General features: G+C 41.2%; 1 protein-coding gene across 2 annotated transcripts in view; it reads right to left on the reverse strand.

Annotated features, from left to right (window-relative positions):
- The window catches only part of MYO5C (myosin VC), a 212,488-nt gene that overhangs the window by 35,642 nt on the left and 149,352 nt on the right, over positions 1-27,494 (reverse strand). For both annotated transcript variants that reach the window (XM_040342694.1, XM_040342692.1), the window contains exons 27-36: positions 26,168-26,231; positions 24,369-24,449; positions 22,310-22,490; positions 17,357-17,450; positions 15,742-15,805; positions 12,636-12,741; positions 8,457-8,544; positions 5,923-6,021; positions 3,598-3,752; positions 59-148 (exon numbers count right to left, since the gene is read on the reverse strand). In XM_040342694.1, coding sequence (XP_040198628.1) covers positions 59-148; positions 3,598-3,752; positions 5,923-6,021; positions 8,457-8,544; positions 12,636-12,741; positions 15,742-15,805; positions 17,357-17,450; positions 22,310-22,490; positions 24,369-24,449; positions 26,168-26,231 — 1,022 coding nt within the window. The remainder of the gene's footprint in view (positions 1-58; positions 149-3,597; positions 3,753-5,922; positions 6,022-8,456; positions 8,545-12,635; positions 12,742-15,741; positions 15,806-17,356; positions 17,451-22,309; positions 22,491-24,368; positions 24,450-26,167; positions 26,232-27,494) is intronic.

The following is a 27,494-nucleotide window of genomic DNA, read 5'->3' on the forward strand; positions in this document are numbered from 1 at the left end:
ATTACTCTTCATGCACTTCGATTTTCAGAATATACAGTAGGTTTGAATAAGTACCTACCTCTTCTCCACTGTATTGCTTCAAACAGTTAAGGAAATGATGTACATTGGACAGCCAGAAGGAAAGCATTTCAAAATCATCTGCATGTTCCTAAGTAAAATAAATACATAAGCCATATAGTAAGGAAAGCATTTCTATGTAATAAATTCACAGCCACTGTTGGTTATAATATAAGGGCCAGATTCATGTACAATTCCGGTGGCGTAACGTATCCCATTTACGTTACACCGCCGCAAGTTTTCAGCGCAAGTGCTTGATTCACAAATTGATTGATTCCTGTAAACTTGCGGCGGCGTAGCGTAAATCTGTCCGGCGCAAGCCCGCCTAATTCAAATGAGGCGTCTATTATTTAAATTAGGCGCGTTCCCGCGCCAAATGTACTGCGCATGCTCCGTTTTGTAATTTCCCGCCGTGCTTTGCGCGTAATGACGTCGCACCGACTTAATTTTTTGAACGGCGACGTGCGTTACGTCCTTTCCTATTCCCGGACGACTTACACAAAAAAAAAATGCAAAATTTGACGCGGGAACGACGGCCATACTTTAACATGGCTAGTCTAAATATAAGCCATTGAAATAGCATCCGTAACTTTACGACGGGAAAAGCCGACGTAAGAGAATGCGACGAGCGCGCGTAGCTTTGTGGATTGCCGTAAACAGCTAATTAGCATACCCGACACAGAAAACGACACAAACTCCACCCAGCGGGCGCCGAAGTATTGCATCCTAAGATCCGAAGGCGTACGAAGCCGTACGCCTGTCGGATCTTACCCAAATGCTGTCGTATCTTGGTTTGAGGATTCAAACTAAAGATACGAAGCGGGAAATTTGAAAATACGCCTGCGTATCAGTAGATACGCCGGCGTATTTCATCTGTGAATCTGGCCCTAAGATTTTAGTATGCATTCAATAAAAAACACAACAAGAGGAGTTCTCCTGTTCCATTATAAAGCAAAAAGAGGGAGGTCGGTGGGTGTGTTCTACTAGATCTAATGCCACATCCAATATGAATTGTACAAAATAAATGAATTCCCTTAAACGGACTTTAAAGGCATTGATCTAGAAAAATGTATTACACAGTATTATATTGAGTAATAGAAAATATTTATTATAACAAAAAGGTTAAAAACATAATCACCAATCAATGATTGGAATCTATACAAATCTGCATAAAGACACCAATGTTCAAGCATAGAAGTAGATGTCTTTCACCCAACGCGTTTCAAATAAACAACCTTTTCTTCAGGGGTGTTCTTTAGAAGACATATATGTATACATGCATTGTTTGGTGTTCGCAGAAAATCATTCCAAATGTTGTTTTTTAATTAAAACCAATACAGAAAATAAAGGACAGTGTGCCTCAATGTTGAGCATATAGATGGTTAAGATATTCTCTGTTAAAGAGAATAATATCTTAACCATCTATATGCTCGACATTGAGGCACACTGTCCTTTCTTTTCTATATTGGTTTTAATTAAAAGACAACATTTGGATAGATTTTCTGTGAACATAAAACAATGCATATATACATCTATGTCTTCTAAAGAACACCCCTGAAGAAAAAAGTGTTTATTTGAAACGCGTCGGGTAAAAGATGACATCTACATCTGCTTGAACATTGGTGTCTTTATGCAGATTTGTATACATTCCAATCATTGATCAGTGACTATGTTTTTAACCTTTTTGCTATAATAAATATTTTCTATTACTCGATAAAATACATTTTTCTAGATCAATGCCTTTAAAGTCCGTTTAGAGGAATTCATTTCTTTTGTACTGTTCCATTATGAGTCATCCATTTTATTGCAATGATTTGAAGTCTACAAAGACATGCCATGGCATGTTCTATGGACAGTGGTATGACTCCCACTGGAACCAAAGCTCCTTTTGTGGATCCTCTAGTGCAGGGGTGCCCAACCAGTGGCCCGGGGGCCACATATGGCCTGCGGAGCCCTCTCATGTGGCCCGCGACCTCCTGCTCTGGGACGGCGGGTTGGCAAACCCAGACTGTGCGTTGCCGACCCCCCATCCCAGAGCATCCGTGTTGTTAATAAAGCTGGGCTGCTTTCAAACTGATCCGAAGGTGCAGCGCAGAACACCTGTGGGTTACCTGCACTGAAACATAGACTTCTGTTATTACCTGCAGGTGTGGTGAGCTTTCAGAAAGTGCACCACACCTACAGGATATAATAGAAGTCTAAGGCAAAGTGCAGCTAACCAGCAGGAAAGCCACAGGTGTACTGCGCTGCACCTGCAGTGCCGGTAAACCACAATGCGTCAGTGTGAAAACAGCCTTAAGCCCCTTTGGCATGATTGGTCCGACCCAGTTGGACCCTCCGTTCACCTCTATTGAACCACAGACGTAAACGGACTTGTGGCCATAACACCCACCTACCTCCAATTTGATCCACTAAAAAAAACAGAAGAGGGTCTGTCCCATTCCATCTGAGGGCCCATAGAGTAGAGTGAGCCATGTCCGTGTCCGCTCTGCATATGCAGGGTGGACATGGACCTGCCATCCGCCCGCTTCACTCATTGTGGCCTGCGACTGGTTAATAAGTCGCTTAAGTGGCCCTCACTCTTTAAAAGGTTGGGCACCCCTGCTCTAGTGCTTGGAGAGATAAGGTGGTACTAGAGGACATGTTCTATAACTCTATTGTTACTATTAGGGTGGAGTTCAGTTTGGCTTCACTTCTGTATTCTTGGAGAAATTAAGGGCTAAGTAGTTATCTCAGATTAGCTATGATTCAGGTGAATGTTCTATTTAAATAGCCATGGGTAACATGATCCCCTCCAGATTAATGGTGGTGTTATGACAATGTTGTAATTGTTACTATATGGTGGTGAGTAGTCGTATTTTTTTATGAATTGAATATACAGTATATTTTTGTATTCTCTTTTACATTTGTTGTGTGAGCCCACGTGGTGGTCAGGTGAGTTTGATGGTGAGTTCCTTTTGTCTCATACTTTTCTGTGGATGTTCTGAAGAGGGATGAGCTTGGTTTGGTCCAAACCCTGGAAGGCAGCTTTCAGTTCCAGGCCAATGAGCTGCGGGGATTCCCCACCTCGCAGCTGCATGCACACAAAGGATCTAGGATGCTTGTGACATTATTGACCTAATATGGCCACATGGCTATATTAGGTTAAAGCGCCATTGACCTAATATGGCTTTGTACTCATGTTCCTTTGTATATGTGCAGCTGTGGGACGGGGATCCCCCATCTGGAGCTTATTGTCCAGCACTGATAACTGCCTTCCAGGTTCGGCTAAACATGAGTTTGAACTGAACCCAAGCTCATCACTCGTTGTGAGTGGACTGTGGAAAGACATGCTAAATGTACAAAGATGGGTATCTCTGGTATGACATCCTGACTGCCAGAGTGTAGAGGTCTGGATAGACATGAAGTGTTGAATATCAGAATAGGCCCTTCTAGAGGGAAATTGCGCGTTGTAAGAACCAAGACTCTATACATTTGCCCTCTTAATTAAGAAACATACATTTGCAGGCTTCTGTAAAATTTGAATAGGTTTAACCTTACCTTAATAACTTGTTTAATTCCATTAATTGAAACATTCATCAGAGATTTGATTCTGTCTGCATCATTAATGTAATCAGTGAATCTAACACACATAAATAGGATGTGAGCGGGTAAACCTGGGATCATATTCACTACAACTCCCCGTGGCTTCAGATCTGTCACAATAGAGTAAATAATTAAACCTTAAAGCATACAAATACATATAAATATTCCAAGTCAAGAAACCCTACAAATATAAACAAACATTTATTACAATGTCTGTATATGATATAGATTTATGATATGGATATATATATATATATAGATATAAATATATCTATATAGATATATCTATATAGATATATCTATATGTATATATATATATATATATATATATATATATATATATATATATATATATATATATATATATATATCATTAGGCAAAGTAAACCCAAGGATATAGGCAGCAGAATCAAAAAGTCAGCAAGACAACATATATAACATTTTCTCTTCAGAGGGATGTTTTTTTGGGCACCAAAGATTGCTTGTCTACAGGCTCTGTTGATGGAAAAACAGTTGTGCATTTATACATTGTCCTATGTTAGATATATTAAGGAGCCCCCCATACCCTATTCTTCTGTTGCCTGCATATACTGCAGTAGATCAGATATGGTGCTGGTATTGTATGGCATGAATATTAACTGGACTGTAATGTTAAATCTACGATTTGTGTTATTGTGGAAGTAATTTATGAAACATATGGACATGTCAATAGATGGAAAAATACACTGTGTACAAATCAGCTTTGTTATCAGACAATGTTTTTTTTAAATAAAAGGATATTTATCAAATTGAACATTTTCTGGAGGATAGCCTATGGGGCATGTGATACAACCTTACCCTTTTATAATTCCTATACACTTACTGTATATAGTGCCCATGCTTGTGTTCATATGAACAGGCTAGGTAGAAATTTAAACAATGACTGCATCTGCCTATATATGGTCAACATTCATATATATGCATACATGCATATAGGCAGATACAGTCATTGTTTAAATTTATACCTAGCCTGTTCACATGAACACAAGCATGGGCACTATATACTACTATTTCCCGTATATATTCTGGAAGATTGATTTAGGAGACTAATATGCATATTAACATCTGTATGATTTGCTGAATGTGTTTATGGCCAAATGTTTTAAATATAGTCTAAAGCCTCGTACACACGACTACGTTTCTCGGCAAAAAACAGCAAGAAACTTGCAGTTTGTTTTTTTTTGCCGAGGAAACCGGTCGTGTGTACACTTTTCGACGAGGACAAGGAACTCGACGAGGAAAACGATGTGTTTCGCCCATCGAGTTCCTCGGTCGTGTGTACGAGGCTTGAGAGTCAAACCCAAGACCAGCTAGCTTTGTGTGGTTCATTCTTGTAGTCTTAGATCAACGTAAGCTAGACAAAATATAGCTAAAGGCAAAACTTTTTTTATTAGATTCGGATAGAGTGGAAAAGGATTAGAACACCGGTCAGTTTTTATTGCCCCCTCCAAGGAGATTTACCCTTTCTATTTGTTCTGTTTACATTTTCCCTGAAAGCGAAAGTAAAAGAAAATCCCAAATTTTGGATTGTCCCAAAGGCAAATATTCCAATAAGGACACTAGTTCTGGTGACCATGGGGTTCCCAAGGAATTCTCTTAATTCTCTCACTTCCTGTTTTGGCTATGGGACAGGAAGTGAAGGGAAATCGCCGCAATGGGATACAGATGGTGAAAAACAAATTGACACAGGAGGGTCTTGTTGGCCATATTTTCCAATCTTTTTCTTTCCACCTACTGTTCACCGACCACACCTTCCTCCCTCAGAAAGATGTTCCCCCCCTTTTTATATATTTTTTTTATATTTGCAGATCCTTCAAATACCATTCCTATTTACATGCTGGGACGTCCCCAGATGTCGAATACTAGCAAGTAGCTGATCATTATTCACGTTTTCACGTTTTAACAATTTCTATGCATTAGCAGTTATTCGCTCCATATTCTGTTGTAGATGCACTGGTGCTCATGCTGATCATTGTACAATATCAAATCATATGTCTGGGATGTTTTTGAATTGTATGTAAAACATTTCTTCTTAATAAACTTTGAACAAAAAAAAAATTGGACAGAGGTTATAACCCTCCCTTGTTCTATCGAAAATGGAAAAAAAAGTTTTGACTATTGTACTTTAACACTATTACATTATTTGTTGCAATGCTTTAGTAGAGATAATAAGCTCTGTTTATTTTAAATTCATTTGAGTCATTTCTGTTGATATTGGAACAAAATCATGATTTTACATACCCAGGATAAGACTGGCTATAAGCTTTGTTTCTTCTTCTGGTGAAAACTCGAGCATTCCCAAGTAATCCTTAAAGACACTTGGCACACTTGTTTGGTTTTCTGAAAAAAAAAAGCACATTGGTTAGATGTTATTGGATGTCCTCATCTCGCCAGTTTCTTGACATGGACACAACTATTTAAGTTATCACTTAAGGTGAGAATCTTATTTGGCCCCCATTCATTCATTGCAACCTTTAACACAGGATGGAAGGAAGAGAGAACATGACCGGAATCACTATGCCTCGTCTCCAAATCTATAATGGATCATGCTGAGGCAAAGGTAATAGCTGTAAAATAAAGGGGAGATGACAGCAAGGAGAACAAGGACATTGGAAGGGTTAAGAAAGGATGGGTACTAATGATCCTAACTGGGTATTGGGGAAGAAGTGGAATCACGGCTTTTGGTGGCAGCAAGGGCTGGATTATATTGTGCAGAATGTAATAAAAAGCAAGATTCTCTTGGGATAAAAAATAATGTATTGTATGCCAGTGTATGTGGTCAACAAGCACTGCCTTATCAACCATGGTTAACTGGAAATTATATTTTGTTGCTGTGTTTTCAGATTTTTTATTTATCCATACCATATATGGTCAGACCAGTTTACAGATGCCTGCCTATACCTGTATATGTATTATAGGCCAATTTTAGGGAGCAGTGTTTGCTTGAGATTCCAAGGTTTTGGTAACAAGTAGTTCTGACCATAGGAAGTGCCTGCTACTGCACAAAGCTAGAAAATGTCAGGCCTCGTACACCCGACCGAGTTTCTCGGCAGGATTCAGCCAGAAACTCGATCGGAGCCGTATTCTGCCAAGAAACCCGGTCATGTGTACACTTTTGGCCGAGGAAACCGACGAGGATCTCGTCGGGTCAAATAGAGAACATGTTCTCTATTTCCTCGTTAGTCAATGAGGAAACTTGGCTCACCGAGATCCTCGGCGGCTTCACAAGGAACTCGACGAGCAAAACGATGTGTTTTGCTCGTCGAGTTTCTCGGACGTGTGTACAGGGCCTAAGTGTTTGGATAGGCACCGGGGAATCCCATACATAAAAGAGAAGAAGCTAACATCTGCATCACAGTTGCCCTTTGGCTGAGCTGGATAGAGCACTGCATTGGGTGATGGTCATGTAGCAATTATCTGTCTCACTAGTTGATGTTCTTAGAGACTCTGGGGTTGATTTACTAAGACTGGAGAAAGCATCGAAATCAATCAGCTTCAAGGTTTTATTGTCAAAGATTAAAGTGGTTGTAAAGGCAATTCTATGCATTAAGATAAAAAGCCTTCTGTGTGCAGCAGCCCCCTTCAGCCCCTCCTAATACTTACCTGAGTCCTTCTCCATCCAGCGATGTTGCACGAGAGACTCAGCTGTCTGGGACTATCCCTCCTCATTGGGAGAGCATTGAAGCGCCATTGGCTCCAGCTGGTGTCAATCAAAGTCAGTGAGCCAATGAGGAGAGAGAGGGTGGGGCCGGGCCTTGGCTCTGTGTTTGAATGGACAGCTCGGGTGCTCCCATAGCAAGCTGCTTGCTGTGAGGGCACTCAGGAGGAAGGAGAGGCCAGGAGAGCCAAAGAGGGACTTGAGATAAGGAGGATCTGGGCTGCTCTGTGCAAAACCACTTTACAGAGCAGGTAAGTATAAAGTTTTTGTTATTTAAAAAAAAAAAAAAAAAGAGACTTTAGTATCACTTTAACTAAACAATCTGAAGCTAGAAGCTGATTGGCTACCATGCTAAGCTGCACCTGATTCTAAGTGCTCTGGTTTTAGTAAATCCCCCTACAATTGTCCGTCTATAACTTGTCTAAGATCTTTCTTCTAACGCTTGCCTATGCAGCAAATGTGATGCTTCATGGGCAATTAAAGCGGTTGTATACCCGCTGACACAATTTTTTTTAATACCCCTGTAAGACAAAAGGCATAATGAGCTAGTATGCACCGCATACTAGCTCATTATGAAATACTTACCTTAGAACGAGGCATCGGTAACTCCCCTGGTCCACGCCGAGGTAGCTGACATGTTGCCTCTGCGTCTCTTCCGGGTATCACGGCTCCAGCACTATGAGTGACTATAAGCCGTGATGTCGTCACTTCTGTGCATGGGAGACTTCTTTCCGGCAAGGTCCGGCGTCTGCCGGGCCTTCAGCCGAGAATCCCCTGTGCGAATGCGCCGCTGCAGTCAGCGGCTCATTGCAAGGGGAATATTTCCTAAACTGTAAAGGTTTAGGAGATATTTTTTTTACCTACAGGTAAGCCTTATTATAGGCTTACCAGTATGTAAAAGTAAAAAAAAAGACTATACATCCACTTTAAGGTTTCTATGTAAAACATATTAACAATCGGTGGCATATACACAAATTGTATTTCAAGCAGACTGTGATCCCTTTACAAATTGTAATGGTCCTCTTAGTGGTTTTTGAGAATCTTGCCGCCCAAACAAGGTGGTGCGGTGAACTTTTGTCATAGTGCAAAACAGGACATCTTTATACAACACACTGACCGACTTCCATGGTTTTTGTGAGAGCTCTGATCTGATCTTGGAGTTTCTTGATAATCCTATCCTTTTTATCGACTTGTTCTTCAAAGTCCTATGTAAAAGTAAAAAAAAAGAAATCAATCTACTTACAAAATCTTATTTAGTTGACATTAGCATACGGTTTTAACCAAATTATAAGCGAAAATATCCAAATATAACTAAATATAATATAAAAGAATATAAAGTATAATATAAGTATAATACCGTATTTATCGGCGTATAACACGCACAGGCCTATAACACGCACCCCTAACTTTAAGAGGGAAGTTTCAGGAAATAAACTTTCCACAGCCCCCTGCGTATAACACGCAGGCACAGTTTACCCTCTATTTTCAGGGTAAAAAAAGTGAGTGTTATATGTCAATAAATACAGTAAAACAAATATAAATAAATCCAAATAAAATTTAACTTTTTCCTTTTTTATTTTTGCAGCAATGGTGCATTTATTACACAGTTCAGTACCTCAATTTGGGCAGAAATACACTTCTACACTACATCCTCATGACAAAAATCACAATGGGGTTGATTTACTAAAGACAAATAGACTGCAAGAGAAGTTGCTCCAGAGTTTAGTAAATAAGCAGGTGTTCTTATGTTCTTTTTGCTCTACATTTAGTTCCATTTATGATTGGGTGTTGACCAACTGGGTGCCTAAAGCCAGTTATTTCTGATTGGGTGACTAAAGCCAAATGAGTAGAAGGTGAAATTTAAAGGGTTGCTAAAAGAAGTACGGTATCTTTTTTAATGAACACCATGTTTTAGTTCAACGCTACATTCCCTTCTGCATGACCAAACCCTAAAGTGCTCAGTAAGTTATAGTACATTATAACACATTATAGCACAAAAAAACTTAAAATATTGTTTTAAAGCTGATCTTCGGGTATGTTCTTTATTGGATGCTTGCATTTGTCCAGCTTGGCACAATGTAGATATACATATCTCACACCTGAAGGGCAGCTGGGCAATATGACAATCACTGTAGTAATCAGCACTACTAGTGGCAGCCGCTATCTTCCAGGTTGTGTGCTGAGTGGGTTTCCTTCTGCACAATGACGGCAGGGGGTTGCTTCCTTGGAACTGCTGTCATTTACAAAACGTCTAGTACATAGCTATGCACAGCCTGTTTCATTAGGGTGTGCACCCCAAAGCTCAAACACACATGAGTGTGTGTGTGTATGTATGTATGTATGTATATATATATATATATATATATATATATATATATATATATATATATATATATATATATATATATATATATATATATACACACACACACACACACATACATATATATACACACAGACACACACAAATTCCTGCTAAAGGATAAAACTGCATTGAGTAATAAATAAAGCTCTGTGTGTGAATACAGGCTTGGGGCTCATTAACATGAGTGCTGTGGCCTGTACAGTCTGAATCAGTTTTTTTAATGTGGTTGGAGCCAGTGGTGGCTGGTGCTCAAAATTTTTGGGGGGGCGCAAAGGAAAAAAAAAATTGCAGTCTTACTGTGCCCAAACGCAGCCACTGTTACATGCCATCAAACGCAGCCACTGTGCCATCAATTTGCACCACTGTGCCATGCCATCAAATGCAGCCACTGTGCCATCAATTCGCACCACTGTGCCATGCCATTAAACGCAGTCACTGTGCCATGCCATCAAATACAGTCACTGTGCCATCAATTCGCACCACTGTGCCATGCCATCAAATGCAGTCACTGTGCCATCAATTTGCACCACTGTGCCATGCCATTAAACGCAGTCACTGTGCCATCCATTGTCACCACTGTGCCATGCCATTAAACGCAGCCATTGTGCCATACATTGTCACCACTGTGCCATGCCATTAAACGCAGCCACTGTGCCATCCATTGTCACCACTGTGCCATACATTGTCACCACTGTGCCATGCCATTAAACGCAGCCACTGTGCCATCCATTGTCACCACTGTGCCATACATTGTCACCACTGTGCCATGCCATTAAACGCAGCCACTGTGCCATACATTGTCACCACTGTGCCATCCATTGTCACCACTGTGCCATGCCATTAAACGCAGCCACTGTGCCCTTTAATGGTCGCCGCTGTGCCAATTGTCCCCACTGTGCCCTGTAAATTGCTTTCTTCCCCCCCCCCCCCCCGCCCGGCACTTAACTTTACTGGTTTTAGGCATCCACGTCCCACGATGTCTTCTCCCGCCCTCGATGACTGACAGGCATCTCAGCCAATCAGGTTATAGGTAGCCAGAACCGGCCAACCTGATTGGCTGAGACGCCTGTCATCTTATTCAAGGGGCGTACAGTCTGTGCGCTCCGAGAATAAGCTTCCGGGACCCGAGGGCTGTATTGGGAAAGCCTATCAGAGCTGTTGGCTTTGATAGACATTTCCGTACAGCCAACCAGCTGGCGTTATTCAGATGGCCGGACATTGAGCGCCGACCATCTGAATAACAGCGGCAGCGGCGAAAATAACATAGATTCGTGCAATGCATGAATCTATGTTATTTTACTCAGTGGCGGTGAGAGCCAGAGGGGGCGGCGCTCCAGCGCCCTCTATGGACGAACCGCCACTGGTTGGAGCTGAAAAAAGGTTCCTCTCTGGCGTCTAGACAGAGGAACTTTTTTCAGCACAGAAGAGCTACTGCCAAGTGATTCTGAGTGTGCTTGATATGGACAATAAGCCTTACCGAGGTTTCGGGTAGCTTCACTCTTCAATCTACAGACAATGACTACAACTTCTTTGTTACATACAATTCCCTGTGATCACCCGGCAAACAAAAAAGATCTTTCCTTATTTATAAAACATCTTATTATATTGGATGTTCTTGGTGGGCATCTGTCGGCACCACCGTTGGTAGTGTTTCATCTTTTCAAGTTCAACATGCAAGACAAATATATGACTGGACAAACTCTTGCCAATACCCCCGACGAAGGTGCTTGAACCAGAAAAACGTTGGGTACCCGAGATTACTTTAATACTGGAAAGTATTTTTATAATACGTCATGCTAACTATGTAATCTGTCATGTTCTTTGTCTTTTCCTTGTTTTGATATGTGTTTTTTAAAATGTCTTTTTAATGATCATTTCATGCTTGAATGTACAAACGATTTTATGTACAAACAATAAATATATTTGCTAATCTATTCATGTGTGGCTATTGTCTACACAGTCCCAACAAAGGGGGGGCTCTTTTTTCCATTACGAAGCAAGGGTGACGTGTTTCAGCTCCACTCTTGGCCTTAGTCGTAATAGTTATGACTAAGGCCCAGAGTAGGGCTGAAATGCGTCAACCTTGCTGTGTAATGGATTCTCCTTGTGTCTTGTTAGATCATTAATAATGCCTTTACAGATTTTACTTCAAGTTGTACCGAGTTGCCAGACTTTTACTTCCATTCTCATGGTGTTGGACGATATGTGCGGCATTTGTCCTAGCTCAGGCAACTACACTTTATCCTATTATCTGAATTTTTAATTTGGTTGTAGCATCACTGTGAAGGAAATCCCCTAACTGACTATCTCACTATGGCCCAGGGTGGTTGTATCGGTGGTAAGCCAGAGTCGTTCACATGTCCTGTGACATCCCTCATCTTTTTCAAGCCCTCCCCCCAAGACTGTGCAAAGTGATTTGCAGCTGTCATTCAAGGATCTGATCCACCTGAAGGGGCTGATGGACAAATTGGATCCATGACTGACAGGTCCACTCCGCTTTGCATGGTCTGGGGGAAGGCCTAAAAAAGCTGAGGCGATGTCACAGAACATGTGACCTTTTCCGGCTTAGCCGCACCTCCAGCCAAAGCCATGCTGCAGCAAAAAAAAAAAAGTCATGTGACTCCAATTTGGAAAAGCTGAAAAAAGGTATTTATTGCTTTTATTCCTAAAGTGGTTTACGTGTAAATTAATGGCTGGTGGTGTACCCTATTACTTAGACATTGTACTGCTGTCAGGATTTACAATCACTTTAATGTTGACAGCTTTATCATCTCACAAAGTGCTGTAAATCAGTGTGGTAAATGTACTGAATGTACTGTACTAAATGTTCATGTACTGAACTGAACATAACAAAATATGAGTCTTAAAATAATCAATTAATTCACTGCACAAAGGTGTTACGCTTTTGTGAAATGAGTCTTTATCATTTACCTGGCTGTCCATTTCATTTTGCTCTTTTAAGAAAATGCCGCCCTCTTCAATTTGTTTGCCATCAGGTTCTGTGTTTTCATGTTTTGAAAACTTCTTCTTGTGAAGTCTAATAGAAAGAGGAGATCGGTTTTATTGTTATAATATATGTATTAAATAAATATACAAAGAAAATTTTTTTTTTACATAGAAGTCATGTATAGAAATCAATAGATGTCATAAGATTTGATAATAATAAAAATGGACTATAAATATTGCTTCTGCATGCCATTGACAGAGTGAAAAATAGAATAAAATCTGCAACATATTACAACTCACTGGTAAAACCCTGATCTGTAATACATTTGCTTATCTGCTTGAAAAAAATAATTACAAATATATTTCAAAAACACTAAAAAACTTTGTGCACATATGCTATGTAATACCATGTATGTAATACCCATGTATGTAATTCCCATGTATGTATGTATGTAATTCCCATGTATAGTATGTTCATTTTTCTGGACTTCATAAAATGTATTTATAAAATGCCCAAGAAATAAGAAAAGGTAAGGTTTAAAGAGTATCCAAAGCAGTGGTTGTCATCTTATGAGCTAAAGGGAGCCTCAAATGTGGCCCCTGACATCACTGGTAATACTTGAGGACTGTCAGAAACTGCAGACCTAATAGAGGAAATGAGGGTCAGAGAATGTGAACAAGCTACATTTTTGGCTGGGGATATACTGAGAATATGACACTGGGAACATGTTACATGAGGCCAGTAGAGATTATTTCTTTACCATAATCAATGTTCCCACTACAGACTGCTGAGGATCAATGGCAGCACATCATTTAACAAAGGGCCACATGCAGCCTTTGGCCACAGGTTGGGCACCAGGGATCTATGGTCAAATTATCTCTAGTATACATTAGATAGGATAAAAAACAAAACAAAATGTGCACTATTGTTTCTGGGCTGTACTACGGGTACAAACAACAAATAACATACACATATGTGGTATCACTGCAATCACTGGAAGCAGAAGAATTTATTTTGGGGTGTTCTTTGGTGGTAGGTTATGGCAGTAACAAGAAATATACAGCTAAATTTAAAAATATATATATTTTGTTTACAATTCTGAGCCATTTTTTCTTTGATAATAAAACATAATCAAAAGATATTAATTACCATATGAAAGCCTAATTCATCCAGAAAAAAACAAGGTACAATTGACCTGGATGCATAACGTAGTTTTGGGGATATGTACGGTTTTACTAACACATGTTAAAATTGCAAAATTGTGCTTAGGCATTAACATTTGATTTACCCTTAGTCGTGGAGGGGATTAATTTAGTAAATTTACATGTGAAGAATCTTACACACTTACTTCTTTGAATTATATGACAAATATTCAATTGTATAAAACCTAAATGTATGCAGTAATACCTTGGATTGCATTCCAGAAACCAAAGCACTCTTATATCAATGCAAGTTTCCACAAAATAAATAATGGAAACTCAGGTCCAAAACCATGTCTATAGTTCATATAAAAAGATTATAGCAATGAAATAAGTTGTGTAACCATAAAATGTCCATCCACAAATGGAAGCCTCCCCAAGGGGATTAGAAGCAAAATCCAGCAGCTACAGGGTATAAAAGAGAAGAGAGGCGCCTCTAAGTGTAGCAATATGGTTACATTTAATGAAGGTACAACATTTAGCAACTCACATGGTTGACGATCAAGAGTCACGTAGGCAGGCATCCGGGGTAAAGCTGTCCACATAGACCATACCCCCACACTGCCGGCTCCCATCAATGTCAGTCCACAATCATGAGCGGGAAGACTACCCTGCAGTAGAGCCATCTGAAAGTGAGGCATGAAGCGCTCGTGAAGCACAGTGTAGAAGGAATGACGTTAAAGTGGAGGTTCACTCTAAAACAATTATATAACATTACATCCAGCATACTTCCAACATGTACAGTATGCTTGGATTTTTTTTTTTTCGCCGTACATACCGTTCTATTGTTATTTTCCCCCCGGCTTCCGGGTTCTGATTCCCGTGGGACTGGGCGTTCCTATTGAGAGGTTAGATGATTGGCGTCTGGTGAAAAACTTCCCCTGGCGCATAAGGCGCGTCACCAGTTTTCCGTAAATAGCCGACCTGCGTGTTGGCTCTATACGGCGCCTGCGCCCGCCGTGTAGAGCTGACTGCGCAGGCGCCATATAGAGCCGACTCGCAGGTCGGCTATTTACGGAAAACTGGTGACGCGCCTTATGCGCCAGCCAGGGGAAGTTTTTCACCAGACGTCAACCATCTAACCTCTGAATAGGAACGCCCAGTCCCGCTGGAATCAGAACCTGGAAGCCGGGGGGAAAATAACAATAAAACGGTATGTACGGCAAAAAAATAAAATAAAATACCAGCATACTGTACATGTCCGAAGTATGCTGGATGTAATGTTATATAATTGTTTTAGGGTGAACCTCCACTTTAATGGCGGTGCGGGGGATGGTCTATTTGGACAGCTTTACCCCGGATGCCTGCATACATAAATGTCCCTGTTTTAATCATCAACCATGTGAGTTGCTAAATGTCATCCCTTCATTAAAAGTAACCTTATTGCTACACTTAGAGGCGCCTCTCTTCTGGTTTATACTCAGTTGTGACATGACGCTACTATCAAGACATCGCTTGTATATCAAGTCAAAATGTACAAAACAAATTTGCTTGTCTTGCAAAGCGCTCTCAAACCAAGTTACTCTCAATCAAAGGTTTTACTGTATATGGGATGAATGGATATTTTTCTTACAGTTCTATTTCTAATGTTCTCAGACCTCTGCGGACTGTTTGCTGTATACTTTGCTAAATTAGAGGCAGCCTGATTTTCAGTATATGTGTGCCAAATTTTCTTGCTGACTTGACTGAAAAATTCCTTCTGTAAATTATTTTCTCCAAACTGTATTCAGAAATATTCCTTGGCAAGGGCTGTGGAAGTCATGTGCGGCTATTATCTGTTCCTGTTTGTATTTGCAGGGCTGTCAGATTAGTAAGGGGACAGCTATGCAGAGGTGATATTTGGATGAAGGGCAGAGGGTGAACATACAGGAACAGTGACATAATCACTTACTTTTCTGACATTTCTTCATCTTCCAGGTAGTGATGTTTATGGTTAAACATTTTGTCTCCTTTGTCTGAAATATTTAAAACATTATATAACATATGTGAATAAGAACACACAGAAAAATAATAGCAGTGTCACTGCAGAAATTATGTCATAAGGTGTGTACAAAGTCAACACATTGTGGAATACACGGATGTTCTTATATTTAGTAGTGTTGACAAAGAGCATTACGTTATAATAGTAAATCTGAAGACTGAGTGTAGCTAGATTTGTGTCTGCCCCAGAAAATGTAAAAAAAATATTATTTCACAGCCGCTGAGATACGAATAGTGGGTTTGATTTACTAAAACTGTAGAGTGCAAAATCTGGTGCAGCTGTGCATGGTAACCAATCCGTTTCTGACTTCAGATAGAGGAAGAAAAGAAAAAGTATAATTTTTAGGCGGGACTGGCTTCCCTGAAGAGATGTATTTTCAAGGATCCTCTAAAGATGGAGTAAGAAATAGTCAGACAGATTGGAGTAGGGCGTTCCAGAGGATGGGTGAGGCTTTAGGAGACCAGAGGATGGATGAAGGCCAGGAGACAAAGAGAAAGTGATGAAGGAGCAAGCTGCAGAGCAGGAGGTCCCAATTTAGCCCAATTTTCAATTTTTTTTTGTATAACGTGAAAGATGGTGTTATGCTGAGTAAATAGATACCCAACATGTCATGCTTTAAAATTACTCATGGAACAGCGACAAACGACAGTACCAAAAAAATTGCCATAGGTGACGGTTTAAAAGATTTTAATAGTTACATGTTTAGAGTTACAGAGGAAATCTTGTGCTAGAAATATTTCTCTTGCTCTAACGATCGCGGCAATACCTCACATGTGTAGTTTGAACAGTGTTTACATTTGCGGGCGGGACTTACGAATGTGTTCGCTTCTGCGTGCGAGCATGGAGGGATGGGGCACTTTAATTCATTATTTTTTTTACACTGTCCTTTAAAAAAAAAAAAAACACTTTTATTGCTGTCACAAAGAATGTAAACATCCCTTGTGACAGTAATAGACAGTGACAGGTACTTTTTACGGAGAGATCGGGGGTCTATAAGACCACAAACCCCTCCTCTATGCTTGAAAGTATTTAAAACAACAAGATCTGCATTTTTTTATGTTTTAGATTTTTTTGAAAACTGGCACCGCTGTCTCCCGAGAAAACTGGAAGTGATGTCATTATGTCACTTCCGGGTTACCATAGCCGAGACCCGAACAAAGCTGATTCTGGCTTTCTTCGGGTCTCTGGCCAGCCGGTGGAACAGGAGAGCACAGGTGAGCGACGGAAGGCGGCGGGCTTAGCCGCATCGGTTGTTATAACCGGAGAGCCGACTGTCACATGCTTTCCTATTCCTGGAAATATTGGGTATTTCTCATGGCACCCATAGGTAAATGGACCAATCGGGGAGTATGGGAAAGGTAAGTATCTATGCAGCAGGTGGGTTACTTCCAGAAGTAAAGTTTTGTAGTGGCAACCTATATATTTCTGCCACTACAGGTTTCACGTAATGACATTTGGAGGACTGAAAAAAAAAATACAGGAAGCATTATAAATAATTGTGTAATAACAGCACATGCATTGATACCTGGCGTGTTCATGCTCTGTTCATACAGACAGCCTTGGAGGTCCAGATTTTCCTTTTCAAGATCAGAGATTTTAGCGTTTAGAGATGTTATGACCTTTGGAAGATAAATGCAAAAAATAATGTGATTTAGTTATCTATTTAACAAACATTGGGGGAGATTTACTAAAACTGGAGCAAACAGAATCTGGTGCAGCTGTGCCTAGTAACCAATCTGAAGCTGGGTTCACACTGATACTACACTACAGCAATACGACTTTCATCCTACTTTGCTCTGCAACATCGGTCCTACATTGGTCCTACATCCATCCGACTTTCATGAACAGGATACTACTTTGATCTGACTTTGTGATAGTCTGACTTGTTCTTTGACCAATCAAAACAATCCCAGTGTGAGATTAATCTCTGATTAATGCTCTCTATGCCCGGTCTGTCAGGTGGACGGCCATGTCTTGGTAGGTTTGCAGTTGTGCCATACTCTTTCCATTTTCACATGATCGATTGAACAGTGTTCTATGAGATGTTCAAAGCTTGGGATATTATTTTTTATAACCTAACCCTGCTTTAAAGGGGTTGTAAAGGTTTGTTCAACTTAATGCATCCTATATATTAAAGTAAAAAAAAAACAGGCAATTACGTGAGCCCGTTCAACTGGTGCGCTCGCCCCCGACATCCTCTTCTTTACTCAGTCTGGCCATTGATTGGCTAGATTAATAGCAGTGCAGCCATTGGCTTGCGCTGCTGCCAATGACGTGGCGTGCCGGGGGCGGAGCTGAGTGATACAGTCTGCAGCTATAGCCGCCGGCTGTATCATGGGAGCACGCCCGCAAGAACTAACCCCCATGGGAGAGAGCTTCCATAAAGTTGGTTAGTTCTTGCAGGGAGGAGCCGAGACAGCCACCGAGGGACCCCAGAAGACCAGGATTGGGGCCACTGTGTGCAAAACGAGCAGCACAGTGGAGGTAAGTATAACATGTTTGTTATTTTTATTTTTTTAAAGGGAACCTTTAGTGTCCCTTTAAACATCTCCACAGCTTTATTCCTGACCTGTCTACTTGGTTCCTTGACCTTCATGATGCTGTTTGTTCACTAAGGTTCGTTAAAAAACCTCTGAGTGCTTCACAGAACAGCTGTATTTATACACAAAGGTGGATACTATTTACTAATTGGGTGAAGGTGATTGGTTCCACTAGATTTTAGTTAGGGGTATCAGAGTAAAGTGGGCTGAATACAAATGCACGCCACAGAAATGAATTTGTAAAAAAAATTGAAAACCATTTATAATTTTCCTTCCACTTCACAATTATGTGCCACTTTGTGTTGGTCTATCACATAAAATATATTTATGTTAACCCAGTTTAATCTGCAAAAATCCCTAAAACGAGCACTATTAGGCAGCCCGGTGGAGAATGCCCTGAAACATTCTAAACGATTCATTACCTTCATATTCATGGCAGCAAAGATTGTGATCGCTAGGTCATGGTGGACAGCTATCATACCCTTTGACTTACTTAAGGCGAAACTCATTTGGATTATGATAAATGAACGTCTTTTGGCCATTTTGAATGATAAGGTTAAACTGTTTGAGAAAGTCTGGAGCCCCTGGATCAATTATATTGCAGGTGATTCCAAAGTTGGTTTGGCTTAAGCCAGGAATGTCAAAGTCCGGCCAATTGCAGCCCGTGTTCCGGTTTCTAACGGCCAAACCTGGTAATTTGGACATGTATATCTTTTGTGGCCCCCAACGGATCCTCGGGGGCACCGGGGGCCACAAAACATATATATGCTGCCTGCCTTGGAGGGGACGGGATGAGTGCTGTACATACAGGAGAATTTCCTGTTTACACAGCGGCCTCTGTAAAATTAAGTCCCGTCTCCCGTCCCATTGGATGACTGTTCTGTCCATAATAGGAGGCGGGACTTTCTATTAAAGAGGCTGCCGAGAAAACAGGAGTATCTCCTGTATGTAATCTGTTGGCGCTCGTCCTGTCTCTTCCAAGGCTGCAGATGGGCATGAATCAGGCTGCACTGATGGCGATGGGGGTGCTGCATTCATGGCAATGGGGGTACTGCATTTATGTGAATGGGGGTGCTGCATGCATGTCAATGGGGTTCTGCATTCATGGCAATGGGGGTGCTGCATTCATGGCAGTGGGGGTGTTGCATTCATGGCAATGTGGGTGCTGCATGTAATCTGTTGACGCTCGTCCTGACCCCTTCCCCCCCGTCTCCTCCAAGGCTGCAGATGGGCATGAATTAGGCTGCACTGATGGCAATGGTGAGTCTGCATCCATATCAATGTGGGTAGTGCAATTATGGCAATGGGGGTGCTGCATTCATGGCAATGTGGGTGCTGCATTCATGGCAATAGGGTTGCTGCATTCATGGCAATGGGGATGCTGCAATCATGGCAACGGGGTTGCTGCATTCATGTCAATAGGGGTGCTGCATTCATGTCAATGGGGGTGCTGCATTCACGGCAATGGTGGGGCTGCATTCATGGCAATGGTGGGGCTGCAATTATGGCAGTGGTGGGGCTGCATTTATGACAAGGGTGAGGCTGCATTAATGGCAAGGGTGAGGTTGCATTCATGGCAATTGTGGGGCTGCATTCATGGCACTTGTAAAGCTGCAGATGGGCACTGATTAGGCTGCTTTCATGGGCACTGACCCTTATTTTGCATCACAGTCCTTTATTTAAAATTACTTTTTTTTTCCCTGAAACTTCCCTCTTAAAGTGAAGGTGCATGTTATATGCCAATAAATACGGTATATCCAAATAACACGCCCAAGTTCATCTCTTTACTCACACACAGCCACAAAGGCAAGAGAATTCTTGTTGGGCACTGTATTAGTTGCTCAGACAAACACACTTATACCAAATTGTATTGGTTCAAAGAATGTCAGGCAAAATGGTCGGCCCTCACACATGTTCACTTCATCAAATCTGGCCCTCTTTGAAAAAAGTTTGGACACCCCTGGCTTAAGCCATTCCTAGAGAGGAGTGTGGACGTGCAGGAAATCTATCTTTCTTATTTTTTCCCTCTTTTCTTAGGATCTTTCTGTCTTTTCTTTACACTGCAGTAGGTCTCTGTTAGATTTAGGGGAACGTCACATTTTTCTAGTTAAAATATGGGATTACCCTGCCTCAATTAGGAGGTTATGTATGCTGCAGTGAATACTAGGACAGCCAAGAAACTTGGCTCAATTTTTTTTCCTGGCATAGTTCCTCCCATCTTCACCAGATCATAATTACTAAATGGGATAACCGTTAGAATTGTATTGCATTACTTGTAAAATTTGCAATTTGAAAGTCACCTTATCTCCTGGTTTCATTAAATTGCAATAACATGTCAGTAGTAACCTCTTGTTAACCATTTGGTTATATTGTTAATGTATTTTGTGTGGGAGAGGATCAGTGGCATATAATCTAGATGTCACTAGCATGCAATGTAATTGTATTTCTTTCTTGTCTTTGAAAATCTTAAAGGATCACTAAAGTAAATTTTTAATTTATTTTTAAATAACAAACATGTTATACTTACCTTCACTGTGCAGCTCGTTTTGCACAAAGTGGCCCCGAACCTGGTCTTCTGGGGTCCCTCGGCAGCTATCTTAGCTCCCCACCGCAAAAACTCAACACCTTCATGCGAGCGAGCGAGCATGGTGTTGAGTTCTTGCGGGCGCGCTCCCGTGATACAGTCGGCGACCAAAGCCGCCGACTGTATCACTCGGCCCCGCCAATGGCTGCGCTGCTTTCAATCAACCAATGAATGAGTCGGGAAGACAGCCGAGAAGCCTGCGCTTTCACGGAGCGGGACTTTCGAGGGGTCAGGTAAGTAAAGGGGGGTTCAGGTGGCCTCTAATCCGCAGATGTTTTTTCAACTTAATGCATAGAATGCATTAACCCCCCTGGCGGTATTCCCGAGTCTGGCTCGGAGTAAGATTTCAGGACCAAAAGCGGTATCCCCGAGCCAGACTCTGGATCGCCTCGCAGTGTCCACAGGCATGGTTTACTTACCTTGTCCCTGGATCCTGCGATGCCTCCCCGCTGTGTGATTTTGATTTGATTACATTATTGAATAATTTTTATTATAATTATAATATTATTTGTTATAATTTTTTATAGTTATTTATTAATTTATAATTTATGATTTTGTTTTTCAAACTTTATTATACCCGAGATGTCTACTAGACTCTTGTTCGGACAGATTTAAGTGATTTATTCCTAAGAATTACAGGCCTACAGTATAAAACGCCAAATTGCCATGCAAAATAATGGTACCGCTTTCAGCACCTAAAACCAGAAAGAATCATACCGCCAGGGAGGTTAAGGTGAAAAAACCTTTACCTTTACAACCCCTTTAATAAACATCATTGATAAACAAAATACAGTTAAGTTTTTGGTTGTAACATGAAAAAATTTGGAAAATTTCAAGGGGTATGAATACTGTTGCAAGGCACTTTATCAAATACTATTATAAAAAAAATCCCCGTTTATCAGAATCCCAAGACTATGAAGTTTAATACCAGTGCTATGCCATTCCCTTTAATCCACTGCTGCAGAATAAACACTATGGGGGTTATTTACGAAAGGCAAATCCACTTTGCACTACAAATGCAAGTGCACTTGAAATTGTACTGAGAGTGCACTTTGAAGTGCAGTCGCTGTAAATCTGAGGGGTGGATCTGAAATGAGGGGAAGCTCTGCTTATTTTATTATCCAATAATGTGCAAGCTAAAACGCTGTTTTTTATTTTTCTTGCATGCCCCCCTCGGATCTACAGCGACTGCATTTCCAGTTGCACTATCAGTGGAATTTCAAGTGCACTTTGCACTTGTAGTGCAAAGTCGATTTGCCTTTAGTAAATAACCCCCTATGCTTCACTGGATTTCAATATGCCACAGGACTAACAAAAAAAAAATGCAATTTTCTTAGTTTTTTGTCATCCAAACCTTTCTCTCAGATGTCAGCCTTATGATCTCTTGTCTGAGGGCATCGTTTGTGTCCTTCTCTTCCAGCAATGACTTTTGAACATTTTTTATGTCGCCACTAAAATGATTTACTTTAAAGTTCAACAGCTCAATTTCCTTTTCATAGTTTTCCTTCTGTGTCTGAAAGTGATTTTCTAGGATTCTACAAAACAAAATTGAATTGTATTGAGCAGATACTCCACAAAAATAATGCAAAACTCCCACCGATATAAAATTTACGTCTAAGAGCACTATTTTGTGCATTATGGACTTATCAAGTTTCTGTCACACCTGACTTCATAAGTTTATATATTTCCCAAAACACTTTTCCTTCAATCAGCACTTGACACCTTGTATTATTCAAATGCCACGTACACACGCTCGGAATTTCCAACAACAAATGTTCGATGGGAAATTCCGACCGTGTGTAGGCTCCATCAGACATTTGCTGTCGGAATTTTAGACAACAAAGGTTTGAGAGCTGGTTCTCAAATTTTCCGACAACAAAATCCGTTCTCGTAAATTCCGAGCGTGTGTAGATAATTCCGATGCACAAAATTCCACGCATGCTCTGAATCAAGTACGAGATGGAAGCGCTCGGTCTGGTAAAACTAGCGTTCTTAATGGAGATAGCACATTCGTCACGCTATAACGGACTAAAAAGCACGAAGCTGAAAAGCGTGAATCGTCTCTCACCAAACTTCTACTAACACGAGATTAGCAGAAGGAGCCCAAAGGGTGGCACACTTGGTATTGAACTACCCTTTTATAGTGCTGTCGTAAGGCCTCGTACACAAGACCATTTTCCTCGACAGAATCCATCAAGAAACTTGGTGGCAGACCTTTTCCTGAGGAAAACGGTTGTGTGTACGCTTTTCATCGAGAAAACTGTTGAGGAACTCGACGAGGAAAAAAGAGAACAAGTTCTCTTTTTCCTCGACGGGAGTCTCAATTTCCTCCTCGTGTTCCTCGTCGGGCTGGTTTTCGACGAGAAACGCGTTTGTGTGTATGCTTAGAAACCCGCGCATGTTCAGAATAAAGTATGAGACGGGAGCACACCTTCGGTAAAAGTAGCGTTTGTAATGCACATTTTTCACGCTGTAACAGACTGAAAAGTGCAAATCGTCTCTTACCAAACTTTTACTTAACACGCAGTAACATTAGATTAGCAAAAGCAGCCCCAAGGGTTGTGTCAGTGGAATCGAACTTCCCCTGCCGTTGTATGTGTTCTACGTCATCGCGTTTGAGAACGGGGAGATTTGGTCTTGACAGTGTGTACGCAAAGAAAGCTTGTCAAGTTTCTCGACAAGCCTAACAAGGAACTCGTCAAGGAAAACGATAAGTCTTTTCCGACAAGTTCCTCGGTCGTGTTTACGAGGCCTAAGAGTTGTACATGACCACGTTCTTGGTGATTGGAATTTCAAGACAAGTTTGAGCCAACATCCGTCGAAAAAAATAATCCACGATTTTGTTGTCGGAATGTCCGATCGTGTGTACGCGGCAAAAGACTTACATGTGTTATCTTCAATACATTATAGTTGGTTCTTTTATAGAAATAGTTAGGTACATGTGTAGCTATTGTTAAAATACATCTTTCACAAACTTGACCAGTTTCTAACTGAGCCCAGGATTAGAAAACCATTAACAGAGAATACTTTTTAAAAACATAATTTTAAAACTCTAAGTAGATTTAGAGATAAAGACCACTAACAATATATAGTTTGACCATGTCAAGAAAAAGTCAAGCTTGACCCTGCCCCACACATATCCTGAGCCTCCTCACAGGTCCTTCATTATGTATGGTATAGGATCACTAAAAATATATATTCTAGTTATCAAGATCATCGATCTAGGTCAGGTGAATGACGATTCTCTGTATTTATAGTGGAGGGATATTGGTCGAAACACTTCTGTCTCCTCCAGGGGATTGCTGTTATGTTCAGTAGTTGCTATTTGTAAATAGGCAGTGCTATTACAAACTGGATGTGCAATATGGTGGGACCATCATGAAAATTACATTAATGTTGCAAGAATGCCTCACCTGGTTGCTTTTTTCAAGCCTTCATAAGCAAACCAAAGTTCTCCATCTTCATTTATATTTCCTAAATCTTCTTGGGCAAGTCTACATGTAAAGAATGTATAAAGATATTGTTAGGCATTTGTTAAGTTTCTTCTTTCCATAAATGTATTGAACATTGATAAATGTGATTTAGTAACAGCATTAAACTTCACAGAGGTAAAACAGGGTCTGAATGTGGAAATATACATACATACCAAGTGCAATGCATAGTAATCATACAAACTGAAATATATAGAAACCAAATGGGGGAGGGGGTGGGGTTAGGATTAGAGGGGTAGTCCTCAAGGGATTCCAAAGCTTTCCCATCGACGCGGTGACACCGCGGACACGCCCCGCGTATTGTTTACGCGCGGACCTCTGTTCGATGGTGTGTACAGCCATCGAACAGAAGTCCCCGGGCAGACATGTCCGATGAAAACGGTCCGCGGACCGGTTTCATCGGACATGTCTGCTCGTGAGTACTCGGCCTTACACAAATGCTTAAAATGACTATTCTATTTTTTACATATGCGCACGAACCAGTTTTTTTTTTTTATGGTGGCGGCACAGAAGAGGGAAAGAGGGAGGCCATTCATGCAGCTGTTTAGTTCCACTTTAAAAAGACACATTTCCATGAAAATTTCATCTAAGCTGCAAAAGAACTCTCAGGCCCCGTACACACGACCAGTTTCCTCGGCAGAATTCAGCTTCCGACCGAGTTTCTGGCTGAATTCTGCAGAGAAACCCGGCCGTGTGTACACTTTCGGCCGAGGAAGCCGACGAGGAGCTCGACGAGGAAATAGAGAACATGTTCTCTATTTCCTTGTTGTTCTATGGGAGCTCTCGGCCCGCCAAGCTCCTCGGCGGCTTCAGGGCTGAACTGGCCGAGGAACTCGATGTGTTTGGCACGTCGAGTTCCTCGGCCGTGTGTACGGGGCCTTAGGCTTCGTACACACGACCAAGTTTCTCAGCAAAAACCAGCAAGAAACTTGCTGGGAGATATTTTTTTGCCGAGGAAACCGGTCGTGTGTACATTTTCGTCGAGGAAACTGTCGAGAAACTCGACGAGCCAAATCTTTTTGACGGGAATGGAGAAACTTGCCTTGTCGAGTTCCTCAACAGCCTAACAAGGAACTCGACGAGGAAAACGATGTGTTTCGCCCGTCGAGTTCCTCAGTCGTGTGTACGAGGCCTGAAGAGTTCTAAAAATTTATGAAAGTGATTAGGAAAAAAAAACGACACCACTTGCTTCTTGAACGATTCCAAAAATGGGACCTTTACAGTACCTAACGGCATGATATGAATAGTTCAGTGGACAATTCCCTTACAATTGTATTGTTCTCTTCTAACCACTATGTAACACTAACAAGGGCACTAGCATGACACAAGATCCCACACCTTATGCAGTATTGAACGCACCTGGCTGCACTGTTAAGCCCCATACACACTATCAGTTTTCCTGCAGGTTTTTCTCTTCAGGTTTACCAAAACCATGTAGTGCAAGGGCCTGCCTGATTGCATACAAATTAAAACTCTGATGCCGCGTACACACGACACGGGTTGTAAAAAAATGACATTTTATTTTAATGTCTTTAAAAACGATCGTGTGTGGGCTCCAAAGCATTTTTCACGATGTAAAAAATGTACGCGGCATTAAGGTTTGACCTCATATTAGATGGTTTTGGTAAACCTGAAGAGAAAAACCTGCAGGAAAACTGATAGTGTGTATGGGGCTTAAGTCAAAGTAGAATTATTGATAAAATGTGTATAATTTTTAATACCTGTTTTTAACATCTTCAACTTCAAAACTGTCCAGAAGCTGTTTGGCCATTTCAGACATTTTTTCTGTAACAAGATTACCCCATTAAAATGTATCTCAAGGCAAAATAAAAATAAAAAACACGTAGTAATTCTCTGAAATACATGCACATTATCACATGCTTTATCCACTTTAAGACTCTGCAAGTACAGGAAAATACCCGTTAATCTGCCAGAAATATGTACCCAGTTTTTAATGTCCTGTTGTGGGCTTACAAAACATGGCATTTCTGGACTAAAATTGGAAGAAATTGTGTCAGCCACGACCAGTTGTCTTTTGGTGAACTACAGCAGAGGTTCTCAACCTCAGTCCTCAAGTAACTCCCCAACAGGCGGGGGTTACTTAAGCCCCATACACATTATCAGTTTTCCTGCAGGTTTTTCTCTTCAGGTTTACCAAAACCATGTAGTGCAAGGGCCTGCATGATTGCATACAAATTGAAACTCTTGAGGTTTGACCTCATATTAAATGGTTTTGGTAAACCTGAAGAGAAAAACCTGCAGGAAAACTGACAGGGCTAGATTCAGGTAGGGGGACGTAAGTTTGTGCGGGCGTAGCGTATGTTATTTACGCTACGCCGCCGCAATTTAGAGAGGCAAGTGCAGTATTCACAAAGCACTTGCTCCGTAAGTTGTGGCTGCGTAGCGTAAATCTGCCGGCATAAGCGCGCCGAATTCAAATTGTCAAGAGGTGGGCGTGTTTTATGTAAATAAAACATGACCCCGCGTAAATGACATTTCTCACGGACGGCGCACGTATCCCAGTGCGCAAGCTCCTAATCATGTCGCAAATAGTCAATGCTTTTGACGTGAACGTAATTTACGCAAAGCCCTATTCGTGAACGACTTACGCAAACGACGCAAAATTCGAAGCTGGCCCGACGTTCATACTTAACATTGGCTATGCCTCATATAGCAGGAGTAACGTTTTGCCGGAAAAAGCCTTACGCAAACGACGTAAAAAAATCCGCCGGGCGCACATACGTTTCTGAATCAGCGTATCCAGCTCATTTGCATATTCTACGCTGAAATCGACGGAAGCGCCACCTAGCAGCCAGCGTAAATATGCAACTAAGATACGACGGCGTAAGAGACTTACACCAGTCGGATCTTAGCCTAATTTCGGGGTATCTTGCTTTCTGAATACAGAAAGAAGATACGCCGGCGCAGCTTTGAATTTACGCGGCGTATCAATAGATACGCCAACGTAAATTCTTGCTGAATCTAGCCCATAGTGTGTATGGGGCTTTAGATAAAATACCTGTCCAAAATACCAAGTATTTGTCAGTA

This window comes from Rana temporaria, chromosome 3 (genome assembly GCF_905171775.1).
Source record: "Rana temporaria chromosome 3, aRanTem1.1, whole genome shotgun sequence".
In the NCBI taxonomy this organism is placed as follows: Eukaryota; Metazoa; Chordata; class Amphibia; order Anura; family Ranidae; genus Rana; species Rana temporaria.